The 20,294-nt window shown below is 46.2% G+C and overlaps 1 protein-coding gene across 1 annotated transcript in view; it reads right to left on the reverse strand.

Annotated features, from left to right (window-relative positions):
• PLXNC1 (plexin C1) overlaps nucleotides 1-20,294 on the reverse strand; it is a 143,045-nt gene that overhangs the window by 38,049 nt on the left and 84,702 nt on the right. The window contains exons 13-21 of the mRNA XM_032346762.1: nucleotides 18,359-18,562; nucleotides 18,048-18,233; nucleotides 15,877-15,979; nucleotides 12,871-12,972; nucleotides 12,437-12,540; nucleotides 8,751-8,789; nucleotides 8,368-8,492; nucleotides 6,865-7,063; nucleotides 1,811-1,957 (exon numbers count right to left, since the gene is read on the reverse strand). Coding sequence (XP_032202653.1) covers nucleotides 1,811-1,957; nucleotides 6,865-7,063; nucleotides 8,368-8,492; nucleotides 8,751-8,789; nucleotides 12,437-12,540; nucleotides 12,871-12,972; nucleotides 15,877-15,979; nucleotides 18,048-18,233; nucleotides 18,359-18,562 — 1,209 coding nt within the window. The remainder of the gene's footprint in view (nucleotides 1-1,810; nucleotides 1,958-6,864; nucleotides 7,064-8,367; nucleotides 8,493-8,750; nucleotides 8,790-12,436; nucleotides 12,541-12,870; nucleotides 12,973-15,876; nucleotides 15,980-18,047; nucleotides 18,234-18,358; nucleotides 18,563-20,294) is intronic.

The raw sequence follows: 20,294 nt of genomic DNA on the forward strand, positions 1-20,294 counted from the left end.
ATAGAAAAAGAGAGAGTGAGAGAGAGCATACGCATGTATGAGAGCAGGCAGAGGGGCAGAGGCAGAGAGAGAGAGAAAAAATCCCAAAGCAAGTTCCACGCCCAGCATGGAGCCCGACACAGGGCTCAATCCCACGACCCTGAGATCATGACCTGAGCTGGAACTATTTAGTAAAGCTTTACACAGAAAGCCATGGCAGTCAATGTTCTTTTTTTTTTTTTTTTTTGAAGACTGTATTTATTTGAAAGAGAGTGAGCCAGAGAGAGAACAAGCAGGGGGAGCAGCAGAAGGAGAGGGAGAAGCAGACTCCCGGCTGAGCAGGGAGAGAGGGGGGACTTGATCCCAGGACCCAGGGATCATGACCTGAGCCGAAGCAGTGCTTCACCAACAAAGCCACCCAGACACCCCACATTCACTGTTCTTAACCCCTGCGATGGCCCCATGAAACTGGCACTATGATCATCCTTCCCATTTTACGGGTGAGGAGACTGAGGCACCAGGAGGTTTGGAAACTTGCCCCACACCACGCGGATGGGCTCAGGCAGATCACAAACACACCGGAGTCTGTGCCCTCCGCTGCGTGCTGGTTTACAACCACTGCTCCTCACTGCCTCTCAGCCGCCGACAGTTACATAAACAAAAATCAGAACATCGAGAAATGTTAACTCTCTACTCAGGCTCCCGCCTTGCAGATGGCAGTCCAGCGTGGTACCATCTTCAGTGGAGGGTGAACTACCTCTGGCAGGGACTTAGAACTGGACACGGCTGATTTGTGGTCTATCGTCCCACCAGAGAGCATAACCATAACACGGCCCACAGTGACATGGTGCCTTCCCCAATTAGGGGTGAATTCTTCCAGGATGATTTCACAGGTCTCACCGTCTAGAGCAAAGCCACAGGAGACTCAGCTCCCTTACTGAGTAATACCCAAACCCCACTGTCTTTCTTCCCTCCTCCTCCACTAATGAGATGGTGAAAAAGCCCCGAGTCTCCATAAAGCTAAAGACCAACCTGAATGACAACGATCTCTTTCCCCAGTCCCTACGAACAGAAAATGCCCAAGTAATTTTGGAGATACTTGTCACACTTGGCCCTGTCTCTACAAATTGTGAATGTGCAAGAAACTGCTCTCTCTTCCTTTAGGAAGGGAAGAGGCTGGGGGTGGGATGGTGATGGGTGAAAAGAAGTTCTCGAATGGGTGAAACCCTCCGGCAGCCAGGCAGTCGTCTTCCTGTAGTGATTTACAGCGTTCCTCTAAAAATATCTATGAGATCACAGAACATTAAGTGCGTGACACCAAACATTTGTAACTAATCCATGAAAATAAAGTAAGGGTGTCATGTTGCACGGGGAACACAGTGGAATTTGTCTTGTGTTATCGTTCTAAAATAAGACGGCCTCAATTTGGTTGAAATATATCTTCACACATTGTCTTCCAGAGCAGAGCCGTTTGAGAAATTCTGATTGCAATTATAAGCGCTGAATAGGGAGTACTTTGCATTTCCTTTGATGATGCTGAAAGCTATAAGCTTTCCTGATATTAAAATCTTTGGAAATTGATGAGTACCCCAGGCATCATTACAGATCCCCCCCACCCAAGTAATTAAAATCTATTATGTGAACACGTGTTAATATTTTATCAACTATTGTTTTTAATTAACTCATCGTCTGAGGCCTCCCGCAGTAGGAACCATGTCATTTTGTTTTAAGTGACCGCCGTTAAAACCCCCATTACCCCGAACGCCGAGCTCCCAGCCCGGCTCCGTTCCAGGGTGGGGTGTGGGGGTGGAAGACGTCCCAGCCAACATACCACGGTACTGAATTCTGGAACCTGCCACAGCAGCCAGTCCTCGTTCAGGGTGTACAGGGCTTTGCAGGTGATCACATCCACAGGACCCTTGTTTATTTTCTGGTTCAACGTCGTCACCAGCAAATAGAATGGCTCTCCAACCGTCTCCTTGGAAGAGACACAAGAGTGACAGTCAGCGGTCTGCGGAATCCACTGTACTTTCCAAAGAGTTAAAGTTTCAGTTTATGGCAGTGCGACAGGAGACAGGAGGCAGTGTTTTCTAACAGTCAACATGAGACTCCCAAGAAAACACACATCGCTCCACTCAGGATTGGGCGCAAAATGCAGGCAACGCGTCCTCGCCCCGCTGCACACACACCCAGACGGGCACATGCACACACGCGCACAGAGTCCCAGTCAAGGGCAACACCAAGTCCTCAGCGGGTGGTTCTTTGATGTTGAAGCTTCTGAAGGTCAAACTGATGCTCATCGGCCGGATAATGCCTAGAGTAGAGGTGAAGGGTTAACCTTTGCTTACATCCCTATTTAATTGCCTTTCTGAGCAAACCGAAAATAAATGTCATTTAAAGAAAAATACACAACAATTAGCCTTGGTAACCAGAATAAATGTCAGAACATTTTTACATTGGCCAGGGAGGAGGCTTTTTGGTGGGAAGAGGTTCTAGGGAAGGAAGCGGCCTTTAGTTATCACAACTTGCTGCCATCCCGGCCAGCTCGCTGTGGTTTGCAGAGCTGTGGGTGCACAGACACCCCTGAGCACCTTGGCTGGGAGGCGGCTACTAATGCTCTTGAACTCCCTTCCCTGGACCAGAGCCACGTCCATGGCTCGAAGCCTTTCCCTTGGGGTTTGGCGCATCCCGATCGCATCTGTCTGCAAACATCTGCCGTGGGCACTTACTCCTCGACCGGGGCTTGCCCTCTCATGCTGGCTGAGATGCCTCCAACCTTACAGCTGCCCTCGCTTGCTCACATTCTGAGCAGCTCATGCGGGAGGCTTGTGCGCTCTGCTTCCACGGACGCCTCCCAGAGCAAGCAGCCCTCCAATCGGCAGTAGCACGCTCACCAAATAATCAGTGTCTGCCATCAGCGGGCATTAACCAAGCACATGGAAGAGGAAGAGCTCAGGCCAGAACCTGGCAGTCAAACCCTTGGTGATGAAGAAGCCAGCCAGACGACTGAGGCTCGAAGCACTGTTTCCAGTCACGCTTCACCGTCTGGCTTTCCGAGGAGGGCTCCCTCAGCTCTCTCCCCTGCTCTGCCTTGAACAAGTCAATGGCGACCTCTTGCAAGACTCCTGGCATCCCGCATCCCTACAAGGACACGTGTCCTCCCCAGTTCCAGGGCTTCCTTTGACCCCCTTCTGCCACCCCATTCCCCACTGGCTTCCCATCACTTTTCCTGTGACCTTTTCTCACTGAATCGTCTCACTTAATCCTGTGAGGGAAATACTGTTATGACCATTTTGCGCAGGGGTGTGTTGGGGCACACGGAATAGATGTGATTTTCCCCAGATCCCACCGCTGACGTGGGATTTTTATCCTTTTCTTCCCGGCTGACAGATCCTTGAGTCTCTTCCTTAGTGTAGGACAGAGGTGGAATGTTCGAAAATTTCCCAGATGGGGAGAGGGTTGGGACTAGCACCTGACATTTCAGTTCTTACGGGACACTTCCTTTATTTAGTGGTTCACAACCACACTGCTCTCTTCTCTTTCCCTCTGCCCTCTGGGGTAATGTCCTGACTGCAAACCTAGAACTTCTACTTCTCCTTTTTCCTCCAGCACACATCAGAGACAGGGGTGGGTGTCCTTGTGAGCCTCGTGGGCCAGTTGGGCCACCGAGGGTGCAGCTGGGGACCACAGGTGAGCTCTGCGGGCCTGTGTGGAGGGGTAGCTACAGACTGGGAGTCTCTGCAGTCAGGAGTTCCCCAGAATTCTCTGGAAAGCCGCCAGCCTGAGAGAAGTGATATTTGGTCTTATACTGTTACCCTACTCATGGTTCCAACCCTGGGTAATCATTAGCAGAACTCCCAGGGGGCTCTCATAAAAAATTCAGATGCCTGGGCCCTACATTAGACCCCCAGACCCAGAATGTCAGAGCGGAGGCCCGAGCTTCTGTGGTTTGAACACCTTCCCAGAGGGCTTTGAAAACCATGAGGTTTTTTGTCACTATTAAACACTAGTCCTGGGGCACCTGGGTGGCTCAGTGGGTTAAAGCCACTGCCTTCGGCTCGGGTCATGACTCCCAGGGTTCTGGGATCGAGCCCCATATCGGGCTCTTTGCTCAGCAGAGCCTGCTTCCCTCTGTCTCTCTGCCTACTTGTGATTTCTGTCTGTCGAATAAATAGATAAAATCTTTAAAAAAAAAAAAAAAAAAACAACAAAAAAAAAAAACACTAGTCCTCAGTTAGTCCTACCTGCTGGGGCCTTAGGTGTCTTATTAGAGCAGGGAATACACAGCTGCTCAGGTGGCCAGCTGTAGCCAAGCGCACCTGGCCGAGCCCCACCCACCCCGCCCCACCTGGATGGGAACGAAGCTCCACCCCCTTCACCTTCCTTTCCTTTGTGAGACCAGACTCCGGCCCTGGCTGAGCCAAAGACTTTCATGCCCGTGATCTCCTTCCAGCCCTAAATCCTCCCTAAGCCTCTAAGAAGGTACCTACCTCCCTGGGGAAGTGGTAGCTAAGCGCTCTCAAACCCTGGTGCCGTCCCTCGCCAGCTGTGGGATCTGGGGAAAGTCACCTCTATTCCGCGTGCTCCAGATCCCACCGCCCCCACCAGCCCCATGCAAAGTGGCCATAACGATCCCTCCCTCACAGGATTAAATGAGAGGCTTCAGTGCGGAAAAAGTAAGCAAAACTCCTAGCATGACGTCTGGCACATTCGACAAATAGCAGCTGGCATTACCACGGCACTCGCAGAGCCCTGGAAGCTCAGAGGAGGCGGGCACCTGAGGATCACCAAGCTAGGGGCATCCGGGCAGATGTGTGTGGGGGTAGGGCAGGGGGACCAAGGCTGTCGGAGTCCCACATCCCCTCAGGCACCGGTTGTGGGAAGTCAGACCCCCCTGTGCCAGAGGGAATTTTTCCACCGAAATTGAAAGCACCAGGCGGCTCGAAGTCACTTCCTCCTGCTAAGCGTGCCGCCCTCATGCTCAGGATCCTCCTGAATCAGACTGCAGGATCGGGACCCTGAATCCTTGGCTCCAAGGAGCTGTTTGGGCTCAGGGCCCGGAATTTTGGACCATCTTACCCCTTGTAGGCTCAAGGGCAGCAAGAGCAAGGCTCCAAGCGCAAGATCACAAGAAAGGGCTAGAAAGAAATTTAAAACCAGTGACGAGGCCCTTCACTCTGTGGATAGAAAACATTTGTCCGGAGCAAAGGTGCCATTCCCAGAGACGCACAGCCATCTGGGGCTGAGATGAGTTTAGAGCCCGAACCTGCTGTTTCTAACCAAGACTCCCAGTCCAGTGCTCTTTGTACCACCCCAGGATTCTCAAATGCAAGGCATGGGCAATTATCCTGAGGAGCTTGGCAAACATCGGTTTCTGCCCACCCCACCCCCCGCATCCAAGGGCTTCTGATTCAGTGGTGCTGGTGGTGGGGCAGGAGTCTGAGTTTGAAGACCAAGACCCAGCCCTGGGTGTGGGTCTTGCCAGCTCTCTTTCGATGCGGTTGTGGCTGAAGCAAGGATGGTGGGAAGCGAAAATATGAAAATATTTGCCCCAGAAATAACTGCTCAACACCTCCCCAAAGCGTATGATGATTTATACCAAGTAAACAGAAAAGAAGGCAGATTTCATTAATCTTAATAAATGGGTAGTGCCTTGGGAGAGGACGGCGTTCGTAAAAAAAAAAAAAAATGTTGTGCATCTACTTGTAAGATTGCATTAAACATTAAACTAAGCACAGTCTATTTAAAGTGCTGCTTTTGGATCCAAACTTAAGTAGCACTGTTAAAACCTGTGGCATAGCAGTGTATCTTATTCAAAGTTTAATTAGATTTTGGAACTGGCTACAAATACACAATTATGCAGTTTTGCTGGAATCTGGATGGCTGGTGAAATTAAAGAAGGATAAGAAGCTTCTGTACCAGGGGACTCGGAGGGGCTGTATGATGATCGGGTTCAACGGGACACTCCTCTTGTCCTATTAATATTTTATACCAGTAACGGTCAACATTTACGGAGTGCTTTCTTGGTGCTAAACCACTGCACCCATTCTCTCATCTGGGCTTCAGAGCAGTCCTAAGATAGGGCTCCAGGCTATAAACCCAAGCCTCAGAGAGGTGCAGAAGCCTCCTCTAGCGGGGGACGGGGTCCAGATACGGACCGGACAGCAGGCTCCAGGAGCCATGTCCTTGCCCGCTGAAGTCTGCGCCAAGTTGGCGTTCAAAATGATTTTAAGATTCAATCAGACTACGACCACATTCATACAGTAATTCCAACAAAGCAAACTCGAGGGGCAGGCGGCTCTTTGGGGACTTGCTAAACAGATGGAATAATGTGGGATGACTAGTTAGAACTGAGCGTAAACAGCGTCCAGTATGAGGAGGTAAATGGGTATTTCCAAGATGTTTCAGAGGCCCTGCACACACTGGGTTCCCTTCAATATCGGAAATATCCCCTCCACCCAGGACATTTTCTGGTTTCTGGTTGTCAATTACTGATGTGAGGGTGGGCTAAAAGTCAGTGGCATAAAATCTCAGTTATGCAAAATAAGTAAGTTCTAGAAATCGATCGTACCACGTCGTGCCTACTCTGTGGGGCACCCCTTAAAAATCAAGTAAGAGGATAGGTTTCATGTTGTTTTTTACCACAGTAAAATTGTTTAAAAGTGAAAAAAAGAGATCTAAATGAACTGCATTTCCAAAGGCCAGTTCCAGCAAAAACAATTTTATTTTCTCCTCCATGTGCTCATCAGAAGGACCGTGTCTACAAGAGGTTAAATGCTGACACCACGGAGTGCTCAGGACTTATCCTGGCAAAGACATCAGCATCTGTTAAAAATAACCACCTATTGTCTTACCTCTGACCCTGCCGCGGGAGGTGACACTTACCCGCAGAAAACCGGAAAGGCAGACGGACATCCAGTTTGTGAGGAGTTTCTCGACCACAGACTCTGTGCGTCTTAGCATGAGTTTCGGCTGCATGTTGCTGGACTGTTCCATCAAGTCCCTGGTCAGCACCTCCAGGATGCTGGTCAGATAGACCAGCTTGGTTTGCAGTGCAATGGTCAAGAAGGAGGCAAACAGACACCTGTTTAAAAACAGAGCCTCGGTTACAATACTCAAGACATCGAGACAACCCACTGTCCGTGAGCAGATGAATGGATAAAGAAAGTGTGGTGTATGTGTATACACACCCCCCCCACACACGCACCCCAGAATGCTGTTCAGCCATACAGGAGAATGAAATCTTGTCATTTGTGACAACACGGATGGATTGTGGATGGGTTGTGGACCTTATGCTAAATGAAAATATCAAGAGAAAGACAAATACTGTATGATCTCGCTTACATGTGGAATCTGAAAAAAAGAAGAAAAATAACCAAGCTCATGGAAAAAGAGATCAGAGTTGGGGTTATCAGAAGTGGAGAATGGAGGGGGAATTGGAGGAAGGTGGACAAAACACAGAAACTTCCAGCTACAAGATAAGTAGATGCTACGGACATAACATACAACACGGTGGCTACAGTTAACACTGCTGTATCATTTGAAAGTTCTAAGAATAAATCCCCAAAGTTGATTTTTTTCTCCCTTTTTCCTGTATCTGTATGAGATGATGGTTGCTGACTGAACTTGTTATGGTCATTATTTTGCAACAGGTGCAAGGAAGATCATTGTGTCATACATCTTAAACTTATAGAGTGCTGTATGCCAATTCCATCTCAATAAAACGGAGAGAGAAGAAAAAAACAAGATATACAGATGACAAAGAACCACATAAACAAAGGGCCTTGGTTAATGAGGTTAACTATCAGCCGTGACTAGGTTGACACTGATGGGAATTTCCATGGAAGCTGAGGGGCAATGGGGTGCTGTCCTATGGGCACCTGGGTTCTTTTTAATGTCTTAGGTCAACCACCTTTGTCCTCAACCCATAAAAACCATGTACCAGTGTTAACCCAAGCACATTTTATGTCTTTATGGCTCTTAAACTTAAGCCAGAATGGTAAACAAGAAGTGAGTATCTTTCCCAAATTTTTAGGTGTTTTAAAGACCGAAAATAGCACTTCTGCTTTTTTGAGTCAGGACTCGTGTTTTTTCTTGGTGTTGGGGTTTTTCAGGGCTTTCTTTGTGGGGGAGGAGGAGTGTGTGTGTGTGTGTGTGTGTGTGTTTGTGCGCGCGCGTGTCTTCAAAACAGAATTGTATTGGGGTCATGTGACCTAAAATGGAGCTATCATGGCTTCATGACCCCAATTAGACAGCCTCTAGATAAATCCATGTTTTCAAGGCATGTGGACACCAAGTTCAGGTTGTGGTCCGAAAATAAAATAAGGAGCTCACATTTTTATTTTCTGTATTTAATGACTTTCAAAATGTAAATAAATTGACTAATACCTGTCCTTCACTGAAAAGTTCTTCTGCTTCTCAAGGGTGTGGATGACAGTCACAAGGAAACTTTTATTACAAATCAGGGCATCCAAAGCTGTGAGACTTTCATTCTTGTCAGTGGCATCTCTGTTCTGGAAAAAATAAATGAATATGCTATGATATGATATGATGTGATATGATATGACATAAAATAATATAATAATATAATGTTAAAAACTTAAAGTTAGAAGGTAGATCCACAATGGGTTTTCCAAGACAATGAATTATTTAATACTGAATCCATGATTCCAAAAAGCTCACAAAAATTCAACAGTGGAGATGATGATGAAGGGGAGGACACTATGAAAGGCAGGCAGTCATGGGCTAAAAATGAAAACTTATAGACTTACATGCATATCTTCAGTGAAGATGTGTGTGAAGCCACCTGACTGAGAGGAAGGAGACACTTTTATTATTCATAACATCCAAAGGAAATGAATAGTGTATTTTTGTTACAATACCCAAGTCCATTTTAATAAAGCGGAGACTCTGTTTGCTAATCTGAAGAGTCCCGGGCTTATGTTCATTTTATATCCTCTAATACATAATAAATAATTATTCAGCTCTCAAGAAGCCCCGGTGAGTTCTGAAAGCCTCTAAGAAGCATTGTTATCATTGCATCGGTTCCAGTTTTGGTAGAGGAAGGCATCTCCCACTTTCAAAGAACAGACTCAAAAGTGAAAGAAGTGGTAAAGAAGATTATGCAAATGTGCAGACCACTCCTGAAGCAGTTTGCCCCCTTGGGATAAATACTGAGTTGTGTCCCGAAGTTTCTGTAAGTCTTAGTTTTGTAGTATCCACTGTCTCAAGAGACTGTGCCATGGAGATGGGGTAAGCGGGGCAGTTATAAGTTAGAAATCTGGAGCTGAAACTTGGGTTTCAGTCTTGGTTTTATCACCTACTGGTCACGTGACTTTGGACAAGTTATATAAGCTCTCTGTGCCTGACTTTGCTCATCTGCAAAGTGGGGACACTCCTAACTCTAATCTCCTAGACTTGGTGTGAAAATAAAATGAATGCATGCACAGTAAGTTCTATCTCAGCCAAGTTTATTGCTTTTATCACTAATTTATGGCAAACTAGATCACAGTGTTATTGTCCTGCTGGTTTCCACAGTTATTTTTATGTGCTATGCTATGTTGCTCCTGGATATAAACTTTTCAATTTGAGTTTCCCTTTTTAATGTATCATAAGTCTTCTTGGAATTAAAGGATTAAATTTTAAAAGCATGCTGAGTAAAAATGAGTCAACAGAATGAAAATAAAAACATGAACATTCAGGTTTTTCTCTTCCTCTTTTTTGGGGGTAATATTTGAAACTTTAGTCTATTTTCATACCTCATTAAAGTAAATTTCTTCTGCAGAGAATTTTTGCTTTATAGTTTCAAATTTGTTAGCTTAAGCAGAAGACCTCAAACTATTTTGGTCATACCCTCCCTTAGTAATATGCAGAGAACTCATACCCTGGGTTTGCATTTTCTAGGCCCTAACATTTTTCTGCTGAACCAACTTGATATGGACGACAGTTTAAACAGATCGATTCCTGACCTTAAATAGGGAAATGCCACCACAGCTCCCTGTGTTCTAAAGCTCCTTCCTCCTTTCATTTAAATTTCCCTCTTCTAGGAGATGGGATGCACTGCTCACCCTTATTTTTGCTCCTATTCTAAGCAAAACAAAGTAGTCAATACAATGAAAAGAAAAACTGTGAAGAGCCAAAAACCAGCACAGAGCCAGAATGGGTCATACGTCGGCCTCTGCGAACCTACCATTTCCTCTGGTTCTGTCTACTGGTGTCCAGTAGGTGCTGACTGCTCAAGTTCTTAGTCTACCAGCTGTCCCCAGGCCTAGAGGATGGGGTTCCTGATCTATGACATCGCAGACTATGTTCCTCCATCCTCTAGACCTTTCATTATAAAGTCCATTTTAACTCAGGTCTTGCTAGGGTTCTGATAGTGATGCCCGTTTTTCCTGGTCTTCTCCTTTACTGACTCCTTCTGACTTCAGTCTTCCTGGCTTTCCCAGTTGCTCTTCGAGATTACACAGAACCCTGAGTTAAGTCTGTTTGGCTTCCTGCAACTACAGATGACCCTTGATCAATGTGGGGTGAGGGGAGGAACACGGACCATGTGGGTCGTCAAAAATTGGCGTGTAACTTTCCCCCAAAACTTAACTACTAATACATTGCCTGCTGCTGACCAGAAGCCTTACCAATGAACACACATTTTGTATGTTTTCTGTATTATATACTGTATTCTTACCATAGAGTAAGCTAGAGAAAAGAAAATGTTACTAAGAAAATCGCAGGAAAGAGGATATACATTTATAGGACTGCACTATTTGATTGAAGAAAAAAAAATCCATGTATAAGTACACCTGTGCAGTTCAAACCTGTGTTGTTCTAGGGTCAACTGTATCTCTCTTCTAAAATAATACAGCCTTTTACCCGGGATTTTCTTTTTCCCTCAAAACACTCAACTTGCAATAGTGTCTTTTGCATTCATCACTTATCTCGCTCTTGATTACTGAATTTAGAAGATAGGACAATTTCTTTTTCAGGCCACAGATGACTCTCTTCAGCACTCAAGGGCAATCATTAACTGTAAAAGCCCACACAAGCCTCGTGTGGATGGTAGAAATCGCTGTTGTTTTATTCCTATTAAATTCTTAATGGGGATCTCAGATAGCTGGGAAATAGGACTCATGATGTCCTGCATAGTCATCCTGATTCAGGGAACTGAACTTTCTCCCTCGGTGGTGTTCTGCCGTGGACATGGGTGGGTGAGGGGGCAAATACAAGCCTTGGTGCCTGATACTCTGGGAGGAGAAGTTTAAAAAAGTATATTTACAAGCACAAAAAAATTGAAGTCTTATTTATAGTTTTCTTGATTTACAACACCCCCCCCCCAAAAAAAAAAAAAAAAATATATATATATATATATATATATATATATATATTTCAATATCATGGGTGTTTTATATGGTGGATGTTTTATGGAGGTATCCCAACCTCCAGACACAGCATCACGTATCATGGTGTCTGCTTCTAGAAATATAGAGAAGCTGGAAATTGCTTACTGCATGTGTCTGAGTTTCTGAACCCTAGGCTTTGGGCCAAATGTAGCTGAGAAGCTTCAGGTAAGGTGATACAGCTCTGTTTTGACCTGGCTTTGCTCAGAAGTCTAGATTGAAATATGATCGTCTGTGTTGATGTTCCAGAGTTTGGGCCCCTCTGTGGTCACCAGTGAGTGGAGTGGGGCAGGGGTGCAATCAGGATGTGAAGGTGGGGACGGGCAGATGAGTGTACTTTGCTCAAGACTCGGGAGTGTAAAGGACAAAGGCTGAGTGAGTAGGAGACAAGATGGAGGCGTCAGAACAGAGCAAGATGAAAACCCAAAGGGCTAAAGGAGACTGCCTCGGGGTCCCAGGATGCATTCGTCAATCATTTCGTGCATCTATTTCTATGAAATGAGGATGATATGGACTCATCAGCAGAGAACAACTGGTGGAGAGAACCATGAAAAACTCAACATTGCTAAAAATGGCTGCTATCAACTCAAATTCCATACATGTCTCCCTCCCTTCCTCCTGGCCCACAATACTTTTCATTTCCAATTGAGAAGTAATAGTGAAAAATCTAGTAGCTGCAATGGAAGTCATGCAGATAAACACAACAAATTGGCCAGCCCACAATTTATTGATTTTTAAATAAACTAGCTCGCTTCCCAGCTACAAATTCAGCTCTAAACAGGTAGTAAAATAAAACAAAAATCATCACTCTGAACTTCTGTCCCTCCTAGGTTTTTGTTACTGGACAAAGAATAATCGTCAGTGACCCATCACTGCTTTATGCCCTAATCAATCCAATTAATAATTATCCTTCTCCCTACTCTGCTCAAACTGAAGCCCTTATTTCATACCAAGCACATTATCTATAGCTGCCTTGGAAGAAAACACCCGTTTTTTGATGAGAGCAACAAGCTCCTTCATTATTATTCAAGACTCAACCTTAAGGAATATGATCAATGCTCTTTTACCTCAGGGAAGAAAGTTCTCAGAGCAAAATGTTTGTAGTCAAGGAAGGGAACGGTTCCAAAACTATCAACCACATCCAATTTATCCATCTGCAGCTCAGCAAAGCCTGCAAAACAGAATCCCAAGAGCAATATTTTAACTCAACAAACAATGGATAAGATCTTCTGCTGTTTTGTCTAACACGGAGGATGACCTTGGTTTTCATTAAAGAAGAAACAATGGATAATTACTTGGTTGGCTGCAGAGCAGAGCTGAAATAAACACAGAGCCAGGCCTAGACCCCACCGCTCAGATGTCTTCTATTATACAACAGTTCTTGTTACTCTGGCCAGCTCCATTTAACGGGGCGGGGCATGGTGGTAGTGAGAAGATTGTTTAAAAAAGGAAAAAAAAAAAAAAAAGCTCGTTTTTCCACAAATAAAATTTTGGAGCCTACCATCACGTATCTCTTTCCGGAGCTCACTCTCCAGGAGCTCCAGCTGTTGGCTCTGTTTGCGGCTCAGCTCCTTCGATTTGTGCCTGGTTACCCCCACGGCCGCTGAGGAGACAGAAATCTAGCATCAGATTGACATGTTAACTTCAAAAACAAAAAGGAAAACGAAGCCAACCTTGACGTTTCTTTTACAGAGAGAGAGAGAGAGACAGAGGAAGAGAGAAAAGAACAGCATTTAAGAGGTGGAATTTATAAAGGGAAAAAGTCCCAGTGAGGGGTCACTCTAAAGAGGAAGATGCTGAAATGTAACAGGGAAACAGAAAACCACCCACCTTAAAAGTAAGAACTAAATCAAATAACCTCGCTTGTAACCAACGATCCCAGCTGGCTGAAAAGTAATGAAATAAGCCACGTTTTCCCTGCAGCCACGGTGGCTGATATTGTTCCATTCTTTTTTCAGTGTTTCTAAACATCCCTGGAGAAATAAAGTCAAGCCACAATTGCAGAAGGAAATCACAGATCCACAGCGAGCTCCGTAAGCAAACTTGCATAGATCAAGTCGGCTGACATGGGGAGCGGTCCACAATGAGCCCTGGCATCTGGGACATGGCTTCTTCCCCACTTTGTCTTGCTTCTAACTGTGCTGTTGAGACAGTGCCCTGAACACTCTCAGTTCACATCCCCACTCTGCCAACTATGAGCTGTGTGACCCCGGGGTAAGTTCCTTAGCATCTCTGTGCCTGGCTGCCTTATTGGCCAAAGGGCTCACACCTCACTGTGATGTTGAGACGAATGCAAGAAGTAACTCACAGAAAGCATTCAGAAGTTGTTTTTTTAAAAAGAATATTCAACAATGGTCAACTACGTTATTATTCTGGAAAGGTTTCCCTCCTTTAATAGCAACTGCATGATCGAAGGACCCGTAGATATGAAGGATCCTGGAGGAAGCAAAACTCAGTGCGGTTCTTCACTGGACCATTTCACAAACTCAACAGTCTTCACCCTAACATGCACTGTGCATCTTCAAAAAAGGATGGGGCGCACAGTGATTTCCAAACTTATGTGGCCACGGAACCTCTTCCTCCAGGAGCATGACTTAGGGTCAGCGTTCTTTGGGCCACATTTCAGGTTACAAGGGCTCAGGGCAGGGAAAGGCAGTGAGGCTGTGGCACCCACCCAGCAGTGGGTTTTTATTAGCTGACAACTGGGGAAGCCACAGTGGAGATGTTCAGAAGGCGGCAGGCCTTGGCCAGGACGCTTTGTGTTTTCACGAATGACGTGACCGATGGGCTAAAATACTTGTACACTTTACACCTGCTCAAGCTGCTGGTCACCCATAATGGCCTAGAATCATGGCAAGAAGGGGATGAGAATTTTAAAGGGCACTGCCACTACCAGTGGAGCCAAAGCTATGAGTCAAAGTGAGCCCACCTCACCGTAAAGAGCACAAACAACGTCTATGACACAGTGAGGGGACAGAAGCGCTGAGTCACACACGGCACAGGAAGAGATCAGCGGCTGCTAGTAAGTCACAAAGCGGAGAGGACTTTATGGGGAGACTGCTGTCTACAGCTGCTTGCCACTGGTGGATTCTCAAAATAGAGCTCAGTGTTTAGAATTTATACGTAATCTTCTTACTTGAAGGCAGTGCCAGCCAGGACTTTATTAAAATATCAAGCCCAATTCTGGATTCCAGCTACAGAACAGGGGTGGACAACGTGAGAAGAAGCCACAAGACAATACCTGAAATGACCATCCACAAGCCAAAATAGGGCCTCTGCAAAATGAATTCATTCCATCGGGCCAGTTAAACACACACAGAAATCTTTCCCTCTCTGGACTGAGAACCCACCGGGAGAAAGGGCTGGGCCTTCCCTTATGCTCTCTAGCTCCTGAGGCTTGCACTGTTACCGACAACACATGTGTTCAGTGGGTGTGGGGATGGATGAATAAGGAGTGGATGGAAGGAAACAGTAGCAACTATTAACAGAAAGTGCTAGAAAGGCAACACCTGTGTGAAATCAACAGATGGGAAGTGCTCTCTCAGTTGGTGGAGAGGGGTTCTATTTCTGAGATGGACAAGGGGAAACAGACTTTGGATGAAAAGCAGCTCAGAACCAGGTCACACACTAAATTGTTACAGGGGTCTGGTATGCAGGTGAGTCATGTGGCCCAGGTGGAGACAACAGGGAGTGGTGGGGACTGTGGCAAAACCCCAGTGACCACATGCCCTCCCTCACGGTGCCACTGCTATTCAGCTCCCATAAACTGATGCTATGGAAAAGTGGAGATCCAATGAGCCAGATCTTTCAAATTTTCTAGAGATATTTTTAAAAATGTGACTCAACTTAAATTATTTTTTAGTTGAAGTACAGTGGACACAAATGTTACATTGGTCTCAGGTATACAACATAGGTGGCTCACCTAATTTTAAAATGCTATCACCTACTTCATAGTTAAAAAAATGCTGTGTGGGCCAAACAAAACAGATTGGTGGGCCAGATTCAGCCAGCAAGCAACAACCCTGAGATTGCTGTGCTGGGATGAGCCTTGCGACATTTTAATAGATGGTACAGATCACGCTTCTAAAAGGTAGTTCTGCCAGGAAAAGCAGAGCTGGGGTGGGAGCAGGGGGTGGTGTTTGGTGAGGTGAGAAGGCAGGAGGAGATGACCAGATCCTGAAAGTCCAAAATGCCAGAGGAATTCTGAAGGAATAATGTAAATGGGACATCTGTCATCATGATTCACAGTATTGGGGAAGAAAAGTGGATGATGTTTCTCAAACACCAAGATGCCACCTTTGTAATCCAGCTTTGTATTGATGAGGCATCCTAAAGAATGCTTAGAAAGCCCTCAACATGTACCTGTGATTCCTTTCCCAAAGTTGTGATTTGGGTTTTCACCCATTAGTACTTAATTGAGGCAGACAGTTCCTGAAAGCTGAGTCTGCTGGCCTGACGAGAGGCCCCAGGGAATTATTTCTCTGACAAAATCGAACAGGACACTTACCAAAGATGACAATCACTAGCAAGACGGGAAGGACAATCAGAAAATACCAAGTGGTAGGAACTGTTTCCTGCTCAACGTAGAGCTCCAAGTTTCCCAGTTTGACCTAATGGGACAGAATGTCATTAGACTCATTGAGTTCGGCACCATATTTATGGACACACTTTTTCCTCCAGATTGTTTCCCCCAAGATACAAAAAGGTGACAAGCTAGGTGGGATATATGAATTCAAGTCCCACCTCAGATGGGTTGGTTATGTGAACTTGAGCACATCGAGAACATTCACTGTGCCTCAGTTTCCAGATATGTCAGTTGAGGAGCACTGGACTGCACCTGGAAATTTTAGAATTGAGTCCTCTTTGCCCTAGGGGTTTAACACAGCCTTACCTTATCTTTACCTTCCTCACCTCTAAAGTGGGATGTGGATAGTGACTCTTCAGAAAGTTGTCTTGAAGACTAAATGCATCATTTGAGTGAATGGGCTCAAGGCAGTCCTAGCCAAAACTCCCTAGTGGCTTCCCAAAGCTCAAAGCCAAGCCCTCACAATGGCTCGCATGTTTTTTTGTTTTGTTTCGTTTTTTAACTCCCCCCAACCAAGATGTTATTTATTTATTTGAGAGAGACAAAGATCACAAGCAGGGAGAAGGGGTAGTGGGAGAAGCAGACTCCCCACTGAGCAGGAAGCCCAATGCGGGACTCAATCCCAGGACCCTGGGATCATGACCTGAGCTGAAGGAAGGTGTTTAAACAACTGAGCCACTCAGGCTCAGTGGGCCCTGGCCCACACGTTCCTAATGATCTGTTACCTCTCCCTACTCCCTTGGTTACTTCTCCAGCCTCCTTGAATACTCCCCCTTGTGCCCTCTGCCCTAGCCACACTGGGCTGCTTGTTGCTCCTCAAATGCACCAGACAGGCTCCTGCCTCAAGATCTTTGCAACCTGCAGGCCTAGAACTCTCTACCCCAGGCCTAGAACTCTCTACCCCAGGTCCTGGCTCATTCCCTCTCCTCCTGGAGGTCCTTACTCAAATGTCATCTTCCCAGAGAGTCCTTGGCTGCCCTCCCTGCACACCCTGCAGCACTGCCTGCCCCTGCTTCATGCTTCTCCATGGCGATCACCACAACCTCACACATTTTTCATGTACATTCTTCGCTCCATGTCTCTTTAGGTAATCCCCACAAAGGCAGAACCTGGGGGATCTGTTTTCTTCTCCCCTGTGTTCCCATCACAGAAGAGGCACTCAGAGACCATTTCATGAATAGAGATAGCTAGCATTGCTCTCCTCAGCCAGTGTGACCCGTGGGGGCGCTTGTGAGTTCAGCTGTCATTACTGATGATTGTATTGACTGATTGTCATGTTGACTATCAATTATCCTCTTTACCACACAGATGGACCATGGGAGGCTCAGCTAAGCCAAGTGACTTACCTAAGGCCATGCAACTATTAGCTGGCACAGCTGGGACATGAACACATATTGTGTGTGGGGGGGTGTGGGTGCTCTAGTCTGATGTTCTTTTTTCTTGACCTTTATTCAATATTTATGACTACAGATCATAAAGCATTTTGGGGGGGGTATAGACTGTAGAGAGCCTCATATGGCATGAACACCATAAAGAAAGACTTCTAATAGGTTTCTGTTCCCAAGGGTCTCCCATCTTCATTATGGGACATAAATTTACCCGTGATGGGCCCCTCAAAACATGTCGGGACGAGAACTGTGGCAAGCCTGACTCCATGACGGAGGAAGCAGCCCATGGCCCGGAGATCATCTGGTCTCCATCAGAATCGAATGTTACTCTGAGTGTTCTGGGTTTCTGCTAAGACGTGTCATCCTTACATTTGGCAAAAGAACAGTGGATCATTCATCCGTGATCTGGAGATTCCGCCTGCAGGTGCGACTGTCTAAATGTATGGCTAGAACAAAAGCTATCAAGGCTCGTTAGCATTATAGACAATGGTGCATTCAATGCTTTAACATTCGAATAGGCATATGGATGGGTTCCGCCAGTTATTTTGGAAGAATTGTGAGTGCGCCTGCAATAGCAGCTTTGTTTATCTGCTATTTAAAGCTAAGAGCTAGAGATCTGTGACAGATGCCATTCTGGCTCCTGTGTCGCCAAGCAAGTGCCTCAAATAAGGTATAATCAATAGGTAGGACCGTCAGGTGACTTACACGAACTTTCTTGGACGAGGTGTCGATGCTGTTTGCATTACTGATGCCTTTGATTTTGCAAAGGATGATGGTGAGATCTTGATTTCTCGTAATGTTTTCAAAACTGCAATTTAATTGCTCGTTTTCCCCGTGGAAGAGAGTGATTTCAATGTCTGTCTTGGAGATGTTGAACTCGTCATTTTCTTTCTGGGAAGAACAAAGAGGAGAAGAAGAAATCAGGGCACCCAAGGGAACCCACAGACCCAACCACTTCTTGTCCTTGCCCGTTGAGGTGGGGGGTGCGTCCCACCCAAAGGAAGCAAGAAACATACTTGAATTTTTACTTCCAGCTCTGTGTCCCCCTCGGGTTCGACCCGACACCCTGTGAACCTAGGGTCCTCAAGATACTGCAGGCTTCCGCAGTCCAAGAAGGTGTCCTGGACTCTCAGCTTCACGGTGACGTTCGTACGCGCTTTTGAACTCTTTAAACTGGGGGCTAAAAACCTGCAGGAATCTGTCACACAATATTCAGAGACCTGAGGGAGGAGAAAAGAGCATTTTTAACAACTTCGTTCCCAGGCACCTGGGTGGCTCCGTCGTTAAGCAGCTGCCTTTGACTCAGGTCATGATCCCAAGGTCCTGGGATCAAGCCCTGGGCTCCCTGCTTGACGGGAAGCCTGCTTCTCCCTCTCCCACTCCCCCTGCTTGGGTTCCCTCTCTCACGGTCTCTGTCAAATAAATAAATAAAACCTTTAAAAACAAATAAAAACAAACAAACAAAACCAATTAAAAAGGCAACAAAAATCAACTTCGTTTCTGAGCCCCAACCCTGCATAGGAGGAGTGAGGTGACCCGGGCAACTGAACTTCTCTGTGCTTCTAATTTCTCCTCTGCAAAATGGGGAAACTGATACTACCCTCCCTTTACAGGGCTGAATGAACCCGAAATCACATTAAATGTGATGAGGGCTCATTCAACTAAATGGGAGTGAAATTACATGGGATTACATGTGCAGAAATGCTTCCAATCATGCCAGGCACACAGTCAGCACTCCACAGATGCTAGCTGCTGTCCCTGCAAATGCTCTTAGCGATTGCTCCTGGGGTCATGCGACGGAGAAAGGGGTGCAGACAGAAGGAGCCGAGACAAAGAGGGATGCTTGGCACCAAAGACTTTGCAGGGTCTGTGTGTCCCGAGAGTCCTCAAGGTGGGTTGGGAAATGCAGGCAGGGAGTGGACGGTGCCCCAGGGAGGCTGCGGTGACCTGCACACCACTGGCCACATTCCTCCTCGTCCCGGGAATGTCTGTGGCGCTTAGCGGAGATCACTGACCCCAAGTGAGGAAAAGGTTTTGCAGGCCTAACAGGAAATCAGGGAAACAAAAGCAAAAGGGACAGTGTGGCCCTGTGAAAATGCAATGCATGAAGGCTGGAAAGAACACAGAAAGTGTGGCCTGTTTTACAGGTTTAGTCACAAAAAATGTCAATACTGTCATTTTTAGGGGTGCAGAGATATGGGCACAGAAAGCCCCTGGAAAAGAGATTGAGAAAGGTCTTGAAGAAGAACCGTAAGGGCTCCTGGCAGGCTCAGTCTGCAGGCTGTGTGACTTGACCCTGGGGCTGGGAGTTTGAGCCCCACGTTGGGTATGGATGCTTGAAGATACAATCTCAAAATAAAACAAAAAAACAAAAGAGAGCAGTAAGACTTGTGAAAAAAATCTCAGATGGGAGTTCACCTATTTTTGACTTTCTACTATTGGAGATGAAAAGGGCGGGGTTGGGCGTGGGGAGAGCCCCTGTGTGGCTCAGCTGGTCAAGTGTCTGACTTGACTTCAGCTCGGGTCATGGTCTCGGGGTTGTGGGACTGAGCCCCACACTGGGCTCCACATTTAGCATGGCATCTTCTTTGGACTCTCTCTCCCTCTCCCTCTGCCTTGTACCTCCATGTGCTCTCTCAATCTCTCTCTAAAATTTAAAAAAAAAAAATCTTTAAAAAAAGAAAGAAAAAGAAAAGAGAGGGTAGGGAGAGGCCCTAGGTGGGAAGATCTGACACAAAAGGCTAAGACAGACAGCACCTCCCTCGCCCTGAACACCTCTCTAACCCTGGAGCTCTTATGTGCATTTCTGGCGATGTGAAGAACCAAAAACCGGTGTGTGTCCACATAGAGAAGTCATGGCCTAGAACCAGATAGGAAGTGAGGCCAGGAACTGGCTCTGGCTGTGTCAGGGGGCGGATGTGTGTTGACGACTGTAAGGGTGACTCAGGAAGG

This window comes from Mustela erminea, chromosome 6 (assembly GCF_009829155.1).
Source record: "Mustela erminea isolate mMusErm1 chromosome 6, mMusErm1.Pri, whole genome shotgun sequence".
Classification (NCBI taxonomy): Eukaryota; Metazoa; Chordata; class Mammalia; order Carnivora; family Mustelidae; genus Mustela; species Mustela erminea.